This window comes from Podarcis pityusensis (genome assembly GCF_964106645.2).
Source record: "Podarcis pityusensis genome assembly, chromosome: 13".
NCBI classification, from domain to species: Eukaryota; Metazoa; Chordata; class Lepidosauria; order Squamata; family Lacertidae; genus Podarcis; species Podarcis pityusensis.
In genome coordinates, this window is record NC_138038.1 from 52,693,820 (window position 1) to 52,706,583 (window position 12,764).

A 12,764-nucleotide genomic window follows, 5' to 3' on the forward strand; every position below is an offset into this window, starting at 1 on the left:
CCCTTAGTCCTAATTTGCCCAGTCCTCTTTTAAGGCCATTCAAGTTGGTGGCCACCCTGTGGCAGAGAGTTCCACAGGTTAACAGCGCTGCAGGAAGAAAGGCTATCTTTTATCTGTCCTGAAACTTCCAATGTTCAACTTCATTTAATGTACTTTTAATCTCTTGTTGGAAGCCGCCAGAGTAATAAATTATTATTATTATTATTATTATTATTATTATTATTAGCCCTACTGCCACGAGAGGGAGGAAATGATTTTCCTTGGGCCATGCGTACTTGACTTCTATCATGTCGCCTCTTAATCGTCTTTCCTCTACATGAAAAAACATCCCAAACCTTTCTGCAACTTTTCAACTGACCTCAGTTTCCCATTTCGTCCAAATCTACGGAACTGTGGTTTCTCTAAACTGTGGTTTCAGAACAAGCCAGAACAATTTGATTGTGGTTCGTTTTAACAAACCACAGTGTTTCCAGGAAACCGCAGTTTGGATGTAATGGGGACAACGACTGTGGTTATTTTAAGAGCAGAAATTGACACTTCCGATCTCCCAGAACCTGAGGCTCGTGAATGCAGAACCATTTGCGTGTGGTTTTTATTGTTATAAAAACTATACAAGCGGAAGCGGAGGAAAGAAGACAAAGCACAAAGAGAAACGTCTTGTTTCGCACCCAGTGCCACATTCACTGACGGTGGCAGAATGAGGCGGTGGAACAGTTTCCTTTTACTTATTTAAAATTTATACACCCCTTGATTGTAAAAAATAAATAAATCCTAAAAACAAGTTTACAAGGAGAAGAAAACAATAAATTTGCCATTAAGAACAGTAAAAAGCGACTCTTTAAAACAAACAAAAATCAGCAATAAAGTAAAAACATATTAAAATGTACGTTGATGTTCTACACATCTGTGCAGGCTTGTCTGAACAAAATTTTTTTTTTTTAGCTGGCCCCGAAAAGAGCCCAGCGAAGGCGCCTGGCAGGGAGTTCCAGAGGCTAGGTGCTGCCACACAAATAGATCAACGAGGGTTTATCCGGGGTGTAGAATGGGCAGCACTGCTTTAGACTGAAAGAGAAGGGTCACGTTTTTACAATCTTCTACTAGATGGGGGAGGGACGCGGGTGGCGCTGTGGGTGGCGCTACTCTCTCGGGACAAGCCCGCGGATCCTGCCTCTCTGCCCTGTCGTTGTCCCTCTTCTTCCGCCCGCCCGCAATTCAAAGCGCGGCCTTCTCTCTTGACTCTCTCGGGAATTCCTGTGGCAGGCAGTTCCGGAGGTTAACGGCCGTTCGTGCAGAGAACAATAACGGAAAAGGAAAGAGGAGGCTCCTGGTGTTTGGGCCGACCCAAAGGTGGGTGAAGGGGACGCGGGTGGCGCTGTGGGTTAAACCACAGAGCCTAGGACTTGCCGATCAGAAGGTTGGCGGTTTGAATCCCTGCCAACCTAGCAGTTCGAAAGCACGTCAAAGTGCAAGTAGATAAATAGGTACCACTCTGGCGGGAAGGTAAATGGCGTTTCCGTGCGCTGCTCTGGTTCGCCAGAAGCGGCTTAGTCCTGCTGGACACATGACCCAGAAGCTGTATGCCAGCTCCCTCGGCCAATAAAGCGAGATGAGCGCCGCAACCCCAGAGTCTGCCACGACTGGACCTAATGGTCAGGGGTTCCTTTACCTTTACTAGATGGGGGGGAGGGGCGTATCTAAAAAGACTCCCTGCAAGTAGAAATCTAGCAGAGCAAGGCAGACACTGGTTATTAAAAAAGACTCCCTGCAAGTAGAAATCTAGCAGAGCAGGGAAGGAACTGGTTATCTAAAAAGACCCCCTGCAAGTAGAAATCTAGCAGAGCAAGGCAGACACTGGTTATCTAAAAAGATGGCCTGCAAGTAGAAATCTAGCAGAGCAAGGCAGACACTGGTTATCTAAAAGAGACTCCCTGCAAGTAGAAATCTAGCAGAGCAAGGCAGACGCCGGTTATCTAAAAAAAAAGACTCCCTGCAAGTAGAAATCTAGCAGAGCAAGGCAGACACTGGTTATCGAAAAATACTCCCTGCATGGGGAAACCATGAAACAGTGCCTGCTCAGGATTTTACCGATTCCATTCTACTAAATTGGTAGAGTTTGGTGGAGTTAAGGCAGGGAAAGAATTCGGGGTTCACCGTATACTTAAGAACTCCTTTCTTGTCCCATCCTGTGGCCCCCTCTCCAACACAGGGAAAAGGAGAATTTGAGGAGAGAACCCTAAGCTATTGAATTAGTCATAGAAATAAAGAGTGGGGACACCAGGGGTCATCCAGACCAACCCTGTGCAATGCAGGAACTGCGGCTGTTTTGTGAGCTAGTCCCGTTTTAGTGAGCTAAGATTGCGAGCTGCGTTGTTCAGCCGAAGAGTATGGATTTAGAAAATCACGTTCTGAAGACAAGGCGCACCCTTCTGAACCCTTCCTGCGTGTGTTCCTGAGCACATGCAGAGTTTTTCTTTCTTTCTTTCTCTCGTACCAATGCTGCCATATTCTGGCAGTACAGGACAGGTGCTTATTTCAAGTATCCATTTCTGCATATGTTTGCCTTATAAAGGAAACGGCTCCAAATTGCTTATTATTTCAAACAAAAACAGCAACAACGTTTCAGAGGTTAAAACCGAAAACTGAAACGAAAAATGCAACTTAAAACCAGTGAAACAGCGGCGTAAAAGCAAATGAAATTAGGAAATCAGAAAAGTGAAGGCTGGGGCATGGTCTCGTGGGTCGAGGAAAACCTGGGCACATAATAAAAATAATAATAACATATCTTTCTTTCTTTATCCTTTTTATTTATTGAATTTATAGCCGGCCGTTCCTCCCTGAGGGTCCCAGGGCTACAAACGAAGATGCAATTGAAAAGCAAAATGCAAAAGCCTTGTAAAACAGGTGGAGACGTTCTAAAAACAATTGCATCTAAAAGCAATTACAAGCTAGAATCTCCCCCCAAAGCGATTCCAACTAAAAATAAGGCTTCTTGTCCAAAGATTTTGGGGGCGCCTGGGACCGTATCTGGCAGCCAGCGCATGTCTGAAGCGAATGGCAGGTGGGGACAGAGCGAAGGACGGCCCAGAGATCTGGGGCCATATCCTGAGGAAAAAGGTCTTCAAAATCAAAAATCCCTGCGCTATTAATTTTTTCCCTTTTAGGGCAGCTGACACGGCGTTCGTTTAAAACAACGCCACAAAGTCCAAGAGGATACAGCAGAGGATTCAGCGTGAAACGGGTCCAAAATCAGAGCGGAGGGCTGTTTAAATGCCTTGAAGGGAGATGATAGAATCGTAGAGTTGGAAGGGGGCGCCGGGGTCATCTAGCCTGACCCCCCGCTTATTTACCTATTGTTCGTTTCGTCTCGCGAAACGATGGTGAGGAGAAGGAAAAGGTCTCAGAGCGGCTTACGGAAAGTTTAAAGCGATAAGAGGATGGGTAAAAGCAGCTTTTAAAAAAAGGGTTTAGGAATAATGGACAATAAGCTAAAAAAAACACAAATTAAAACACGTGTCAAGGGCCTATGTGTCTTAAACAGGCTTGCCTAAACTAAAATGTTCAAAGCAGGCACCCCAAAAAGTGTGGAGCCTGACATCAAGTTGCAGGGAGTTCCAAAGTTATTAAATTTGCACCCCGATATATATATATATATATATATATATATATATATATATATATAAAAAATGGCATATCTGTTGGGGAAGACTTCTCACAGCGGCCAGTCAAATGCCCCAAGGGAAAGCCTACAAGCAGGATTCGAACACAGGATCTGAGCCTCGTTCCACCTGCTGTTTCCTACTGGTGGTAGAATACAGCCGTTGCAATTATTATTATTATTATTATTATTATTATTATTATTATTATTATATACTGCCCTTCATCTGAAGATGTCGGGGCAGTTCACAAGATTAAAATACAGTATAAAAGCACAAATAAATAGTTAAAACAATAGCCCCCCCTCTCCCACATTTAGAAGTCCGTGGAATATTAAAAAGACACAAGGCGGCTCGGAGAGGAACATTTCCGTCTGGCCCCTAAAGATGTCGAATGAAGGTGTCCGGCTGTCCAAAGCCGTCTCCTCTTCCGTGAATTGGTCCAGGCCTCTTTTAAAGCCGTCTCGGTTGGCTTCCTGTGGCAGGGAGTTCCATAGTTGAACAACAGCATGAAAAAGGTCTCTTTTTTTAATCTTCCAACGTTCATGAGTTCCAGTGTTGCCAGAGAGGGAGGCAAACCCTTTCTCAGTCTCTGTGCAAGGTCTAATTTCACGGATTGGGGCCTTTCCTCTGAAACCAGAAATTCCCAAATGCCCCAACTGCTCCCCGTCCCCTCGATAATTTGGGGTGGCCTTTTCTGGACCCTTTTGCGGTTCTGGTTTGTGGGTACGCCGAGCAAAAAGAAGGTCAGCAACATATTCATCTCCCCGCTTTGGAGCCCCCCCTCCTCTCCTGCGAAACATCTGGCAAACAGCTGGAGCACCCAGAATTTCTCCTCCTGACACCCACAGCAGGGCGAGGGCTCACCGCAGTAATCCTCAACCGGGTGCCCTCCAGATCTTTCAAACAGCAGCGCCCGTTGGCACCGCCCGCTGTGCTTTGAACTACAACTCCCATCATCCCCTGGCTGGGGTTGATGGCAGCTCCAGTCCAAAATATCTGGAAGGGTCTGGTTTACAGTATTGAAATGACTCAAGGGCCACCCAGTGGTTTTCACACAACAAATAACCATCGAGTTGAATGGGAAATGCAGGGATCTTTGACCCAACCTGAGGCTCGAACTCACGACCTTGAGATTAAGCGTCCCATGCTGTAATTAACCAACGGAACTCCCTGCCACCAGATGAATTGTCCCACAAATGGAATACACCTTCAAAAAAGGATCGGAGAAATTTGTGGAAGATAAAGAGAGGAATATCTGCGGCTCCAAGCCAGGATGGCTGTGCGTTGACCTCCACGGTCAGCGGCAGCGACGCTCCTGGATTCCAGCTGCCGGAAACCGCAGGAGGGAAGAGCGGGTCTTGCGTTCGAATCCTGCTTGCTGGCTTTCCCACAGGTTGGCCGCTGTGAGAACAGAATGGGCCGTCGGCCTGATCCTGGTATTTCTAAACATTGACTGGAGTGGGGGGGGGGGAACTGGAGTCCCAACAGCAGGGCAGTGTAGCGGTTAGAGTGCTGGATTAATAATAATTTTATAATAATAATAATAATTTATTATTTATACCCCGCCATCTGGGCGGCTTCCAACAAAATATTAAAATACCATAATGCATCAAACATTAAAAGCTTCCCTAAACAGGGCTGCTTTCAGATGTCTTCTAAAAGTCAGATAGTTGTTTATTTCCTTGACATCTGATGGGAGGGAGGGCACCACCACCGAGAAGGCCCTTTGCCTGGTTCCCTGTAACTTGGCTTCTCGCAGTGAGGGAACCGCCAGAAGGCCCTCGGAGCTGGACCTCAGGGTCCGGGCTGAACGATGGGGGTGGAGACGCTCCTTCAGGTCTACTGGGCCTTTGAGGCCGTTTAGGGCTTTCAAAGTCAGCACCAACGCTTTGAATTGTGCTCGGAAATGTACTGGGAGCCAATGTAGGTCTTTCAGGACTGGTGTTATATGGTCTCCCAGTTCCCAGTCTGGCTGCCGCATTCTGGATTAATTGTAGTTCCCGGGTCACCTTCAACGGTAGCCCCATGTAGAACGCATGGCAGTAGTCCAAGTGGGAGATAACTAGAGGATGCGCCACTCTGGCCGGACAGTCTGCGGGCAGGGAGGGTCTCATCCTGCGTACCAGATGGAGATGGTAGACAGCTGCCCTGGACACAGAACTGACCTGCGCCTCCATGGACAGCGGTGAGTCCAGAATGACTCCCAGGCTGCGCACCTGGTCCTTCAGGGGCACAGTTATCTCATTCAGGACCAGGGAGTCCTCCACACCTGCCCACCTCCCGTACTTCTGCCTTGTCAGGATTCAACCTCAATCCATTAGCCGCCATCCATCCTCCAACCGCCTCCAGACACCACACAGGACCTTCACCGCCTTCACTGGTTCTGATTTGAAAGAGAGGTAGATTAAGAAGTGGGGAGGGGGGGATCAGGGTTCAAATTCCACCCCCCACATGGCCATGAAGCTCACTGGGTGACGCTGGGCCTGTCGCTTTCCTGATGTTCTGATGTTCTGACCAAGCATGTAGAGAACGGAGGCCAGCTAGTGAATTTGATGGGCAAAAGGACCCAAATAATGCCTTGCGTTACCTGACACATTCCCCGAAGGAGGGCGGCTGCAGTATGCTCACAAGGAAATAGGAACATACCTAGAGCCCAGCAGGATCAGGCCAGTGGCCTCCAACTATGGCAGCAGAGCCCTAGTCACCCTAGTCACCGCCGACAGCCCTCTACTCCTCTGCGACTTCACCCACCCAAGATGGCCGCCGCCCCCTGTGGCAGGGAGTTCCGCAGGACTTTCCTGTTGCCTGTCCTGAATGAACGAGTTTTATTATTTCGGTCACAGTTCCAGCCCACATACAATATCAAGGAAGTTATAAAACACGATAGGGATACATTTGAATTTGCAATTAGGTATAACAGGGACAATACAGATATAGCAACAGTTAAAAAAAAAAAAGAAATTAAAACTTAAGTCACTAATATATAACCTAAAATTATCATTTAAGACCTTAATCATTATGATAAGAAACCAGTAGGTTCATGTTAGTCCACCGTCAGAAGTCAATTATGGATCAGAAACCAGGACAGGACCCTATTTCGACGTATTCACCTTCATCAGCTGGAAGTAACAAATATTACATGAAAATACATTTAAATTCTCTATTTGAGTTTGTATTCCTTGTCAGAATACATACTTTTGAATGGATTAGATTTTGTTACAACTGACTATTGGTTTGCGAGTAGGGACCACTCCCACTATTAAAACCTACATTGGCCTGAGTTCTTGGTGTGCTTTTTTCTTGGTCTATTTAATAACAAGAACTCCAACTTATTTAACCTTAAACATGACGATAGCACAGCTTGTTCCCGAAGTTTTATGGCAATTGCACAGAATTTGGCTACCTTTAATCAAGAGGTTTTGCATCAGTCCCTGCTTTAACTTAGAGCCTTCCAAAGTAACCTGTTTCTGGCCCAGCAAAGACCATATCCTGTGCACCTCGCGCAAAAAGCAACAGCACTCGAACCCAAACCGTTGGAATTAATACATGATCTGTTCAGATAGACTCAGAAAATGGTCCCAAATCTTCCAACATTCGGTTTCGCTGGAAGTCCACGAGTCACGGCGTCTTGAGATATATATGTGTAAGAGAAAGAGGGGTTTGGAGGAAATAGGAGGTGTGTTTCGGGCAAATAATAATAATAATAATAATAATAATAATAATAATTTATTATTTATACCCCTCCCATCTGGCTGGGCTTCCCCAGCCACTCTGGGCGGCTTCCCTAAACAGGGCTGCCTTCAGATGTCTTCTAAAAGTCTGGTAGTTGTTGTTCTCTTTGACATCTGGTGGGAGGGTGTTCCACAGGGAGGGCACCACCACCAAGAAGGCCCTCTGCCTGGTTCCCTGCTCCTTGGCTTCTCGCAGGGAGGGAACTGCCAGAACGCCCTCGGAGCTGGACCTCAGTATCCGGGTAGAATGATGGGGGTGGAGACGCTCCTTCAGATATACTGGACCGAGGCCGTTTAGGTCTTTCAAGGTCAGCACCAACACTTTGAATTGTGCTCGGAAACGTACTGGGAGCCAATGTAGGTCTTTCAAGACTGGTGTTATGTGGTCTCGGCTGCGTACCAGATGGAGCTGGTAAACAGCTGCCCTGGACACAGAACTGACCTGCGCCTCCATGGACAGCGGTGAGTCCAGAATGACTCCCAGGCTGCGCATCTGGTCCTTCAAGGGCACAGTTGCCCCATTCAGGACCAGGGAGTCCTCCACACCTGCCCACCTCCCGTACTTCTGTCTTGTCAGGATTCAACCTCAATCTGTTAGCCGCCATCCATCCTCCAACCGCCTCCAGACACTCACACAGGACCTTCACCGCCTTCACTGGTTCTGGTTTGAAAGAGAGGTAGAGCTGGGTATCATCTGCATTTTGATGAACACCCAGCCCAATGCGAGGGTGATCAGGTTGCCCAAAGTCAAACACACGTGTGTGGGGTGGTTGTTGGTTTTTGGGGGGGGGGATTCTATGAATCACGAACTCCTTTCCTTTGGCCCCACCCTCTTCCCCATCTGTTCCCCTCAGGAAAGGCGGGTGGTGGGGGGAGGGGCCGAGTGGAAACCGCTAATTAAGACCTTGGTGCGTCTAATTAACGCTCTCCCCTTGCAGCGAATTAATTAGGCTCCAGGTTGCCATGGAAATGGATGTGACCTAGAAACGCAGGCCGGGGCTTGAGGAGAGGGGCTGCCCTTTTGTCGCGTGTCCCCCCCCCCCCAGGGAGGCATGGTTCGGGGGCACAGCGGGTCACAGCCCCCCAAGCCCTTTCACCTTATCCCAGTGGCCAAAGTTGGGCTGAGGTGTTGCGGGGGACGGAAACCGGGACATAAAACACCACAAAAATCAAAAATGAGCATCCCTCCATTGGCTAAGCTTCAAACATCGTCCTTTCATTCATCTCTGGCCTGGGACCCAGCTCACCTGCGGACCCCAAACACACCTGCCCCACCAGTTCCCTGGTCATCGGCTTGTGGGATTTGGGCCTGGGGTCCGGCCAGGATTCTGGATCTCATTGCAATAGCGCCTCGTAACCCTACTGATCTGCTGGGGTTCCCAGCCAAAGCCGCATTCGCACCCTGTCTTTAAAGCGCCGTCAACAGTGATGGCTTCCCAGAGAATTCTGGGAGTTGTAGTTCTTCCCCTTGCAGGCCTGCAATTCCCAGAGTTCCCTGGGAAGGGACATGGAGTGTCAAAATTGGCTTCCCTCAAGGAATCCTGGGAGTTGCGGTTCGGTTAAGGGTCATGGGCATCGTGAGGTGACCCCCCTCTCTGAGCTACAGTTCCCAAAGTGGCTTAACAAATCCACTCCTATTTTCAAGGGATGGAGGACTGTAGCTGTGTGAGGGGAATAGGGGTCTCCTCAGGGTGCTCAGCACCCATAACTCGTCACGCAACTTGACTTGCAAAGGCCCAACAATTTCAGGGGTCCCTGGTTTCGAGAACACACGCTGCCCGTTCCCCCCTGTTCCCATCCCTCTCACCTCCCAGCTCTCCTCAGCTACTGATTCCTGCTCTGTATTCATGGACTCTCAGAACGGCAGAGTCGGAAGTGGGTCCCCCAAAGGTCATCCATCCCAACCCCCTGCCATTCGTGGAACAGCAGAGCGCAGAGAGGAGCTGGCGTGTCTGCCGCGTGCTAGGGGGGAACCTCTCCATCCTTCCTCCCAAAGAGGAACGGCGAGAGGCCGTCGCGGAGGGAACGGTCCCAGCCTCACGCCACCCATCTCTCCCTTCTCGCCCCGCAGATATCCGGGACAGCGGCAAGAAACCGGTGATGCTGTTTATCCACGGCGGATCCTATATGGAGGGGACCGGGAACATGTTCGACGGCAGTGTCCTGGCCGCTTACGGGAACGTCATAGTCGTCACCATGAATTACCGGCTCGGCGTGCTGGGTAGGAGGGCTTCGCTGGGGTGGGCTGGGGGAACAGAGCCCAAAATCTTGACTTCTTTCTCTTTCTCTTTCCCTTTCTCTCTCTCTCTCTCTCTTTCTCTTTCTCTTTCTCTTCCTCTCTCGTTTCCCCTAACATCCCACAATCGCAGGTTTCATTTTCCTCCGCCGTTCTCGCGTTGCGTGCGTGCCACCGGCTTGAAGCATTCGTTTTGCCTCAATTCGGATCGAGACTGGTTTGGCGGGGAGGGCAGGAACAGACACCTAAAAATGCAGCGCTTTCTAAGAAACGCCCGGGTAGTTAAAAACAAATTGCGGCCGACAACTCGTGTACAGTGTGATGCAGATTTCAGTCTATAACTTTTCTAAAGTTTTAAAGTGTTGTTGTTGTGGGCAATTTCCGTGCTGGTAATTTTGTCGTTTTCTCTCTTCTTCTTTTGTAAACTGGTTTGAGCTTGTTGCTTTTAACAACCAAGCAGTGTATAATTTTTAACTGAAATCAAATGAAATGAATACACCAGACATAGCAGGCAGGACGCAGAGGCGGTGGGAAGATGTGTGGGAAAGCCTTTGGGCGTCTTGGTTTCTGCCTCTCCTGCGACGGACGTATTTTGAAAAATCGGAGAAACGAAAACCGGTGTTGCATTCTGGAAGTTGTGCGCGGCGAGAGAAAAATCTGGCCTCCTGTTCTGATCTCGGAACAGTTCTGTACACGGTTTTGTGTGCGGCCAATCTGTTCCCTGCTCATATGCCAAAAAGTAAAGTAAGGTGTTTTGTTAAAACATATTTATTTCTGCTCCGAATTGACCCTCATGGATATCCAAGCCGTGATGCACCTTTGCCCTGGACTTAAAATAGCTGTGACAGCTCATTTGGTAGAATCTTGATCCCAGGGCTGTGGGTTCGAATCCCATGTTCGGCTAAAGAGTCCTGCATTGCAGGGGGTTGGAATGGATGACCCTCGGGTCCCTTCCGACTTGGCAATTCCGTGATTCTGCTTGTACGTTCGGATGAACGTTATGTGCACAGGAGAGCCGTTAGGGACATAGGAAGCTGCCGAATCAGACCTTTGGGGTCCGTCGACCTCAATATTGTCCACACTGGCTGGCAGCAGCGACCCTCCAGGGTTTGCGGCAGGTGATATTCTGAGGAACTGGTTCTGGGACCTCCTCAGGCAAGGCAGCGCTACTGCCCTTAAAATAACGCAAGATTCTAGTCCTCTTTGCTCTGAAGGAATGGCTGCTATAAATAGGAACTTAGCAAGCTGGACGGGGGAACATATTGTGCTCCTTCTGGGGTAGTTTGTCCACCTTTTGGCCCCACGCCTGCACTCAGCTCTCACTTGTGGCTCCTAGAAGCATGCGACAGGGGCCACACCCTGGGAACGGCTTCGACTCGCCGGCTGAACCAGGCGAGGGGAGCCGTCAAGTCTCAAACCCTCAGTGAGTTAGGGTCTTTCCCTGTATGTGAAGACAGACTCTGGCAGATGTAGCGGACGAGACTAGGAGTGGGTCCAGTGGTCCTGAAAGACTCACATTGGCTCCCAGTACATTTCCGAGCACGATTCAAAGTGTCGGTGCTGACCTTGAAAGCCCGAAACGGCCTCAAAGGCCCAGCGGACCTGAAGGTGCGTCTCCACCCCCATCGTCCAGCCCAGACACTAAGGTCCAGCTCCGAGGGCCTTCTGGCAGTTCACTCCCTGCGAGAAATGAAGTTATAGGGAACCAGGCAGAGGGCCTTTTCGGTGGTGGCGCCCACCCTGTGGAACGCCCTCCCAGCAGATGTCAAGGAAATAAACAACTATCTGACTTTTAGAAGACATCTGAAGGCAGCCCTGTTTAGGGACGTTTTTAATGTTTGATCTTTTATTGTGTTTTTAATATTTTGTTGGAAGCTGCCCAGGGTGGCTGGGGAAGCCCAGCCAGATGGGCAGGGTATACAGTGGTACCTCGGGTTACATACGCTTCAGGTTACATACACTTCAGGTTACAGACTCCACTAACCCAGAAATAGTGCTTCAGGTTAAGAACTTTGCTTCAGGATGAGAACAGAAACTGTGCTCCAGCGGAGCGGCAGCAGCGGGAGGCCCTATTAGCTAAAGTGGTGCTTCAGGTTAAGAACAGTTTCAGGTTAAGAACGGACCTCCGGAACGAATTAAGTTCTTAACCCGAGGTACCACTGTAGATAATAAAATGATGATGATGATGATGATGAAGGCAGTTTCTGCATTTGCTGTAGAGCAGCCTTTCTCAACTCATGGGTCCCCAGATGTTGTTGAACTACAACTCCTATCACCCCTAGCTAGCAAGGCCACAGCTCAGGGGTAATGGGAGTTGTAGTCCAACAACATCTGGGGACCCACAGGTTGAGAAAGGCTGCTGTAGAGGGAAGTGAGGGGCAGACGGGGCTCGCCCATCTCGGAGAAGGAAAACTCTCATCCTCAAACTCTGCTACCCTGCGGGACATTTTCGGGAGAAGAAAAGGCTCAGGAGCAAACGCTATTTGTTGTTGTTGGTTTGTCGTTTAGTCGTGTCCGCCTCTTCGTGACCCCCTGGACCAGAGCACGCCAGGCACTCCTGTCTTCCACTGCTTCCCGCAGTTTGGTCAAACTCATGCTGGTAGCTTCAAGAACACTGTCCCACCATCTTGTCCTCCGTCGTCCCCTTCTCCTTGCGCCCTCCATCTTTCCCAACATCAGGGTCTTTTCCAGGGAGTCTTCTCTTCTCATAAGGTTGCCAAAGTCTTGGAGCCTCAGCTTCAGGATCTGTCCTTCCAGTGAGCACTCAGGGCTGATTTCCTTCAGAATGGAGAGGTTTGATCTTCTTGCAGTCCATGGGACTCTCCAGAGTCTCCTCCAGCACCAGAATTCAAAAGCATCCATTCTTTGGCGATCAGCCTTCTTTGTGGTCCAGCTCTCACTTCCATACATCACGACTGGGAAAACCAGAGCTTTAACTAGACGGACCTACAAATCTGGAATGGAGTCCCTAAGGTGGTTGAACTGGTGCCAAGCATCTTACTCTGGTTTAATTTGGGCCACACCTGAGAGGCTGAGAGGTGGGTCTTGTCGTCTGGGAAGCCCAGGACCTCCACACACACTGCCCATTCTTGCACCCCAAGGAGGTCACTTTGGGGTTGCTGACGTAGCGGTTTGGCTTCA

General features: G+C 49.1%; 1 protein-coding gene across 2 annotated transcripts in view; it reads left to right on the forward strand.

Annotated features, from left to right (window-relative positions):
- Positions 1 to 12,764, forward strand: part of NLGN2 (neuroligin 2) — a 74,602-nt gene that overhangs the window by 40,334 nt on the left and 21,504 nt on the right. For both annotated transcript variants that reach the window (XM_080979721.1, XM_080979722.1), the window contains one exon: positions 9,459 to 9,608. In XM_080979721.1, coding sequence (XP_080835847.1) covers positions 9,459 to 9,608 — 150 coding nt within the window. The remainder of the gene's footprint in view (positions 1 to 9,458; positions 9,609 to 12,764) is intronic.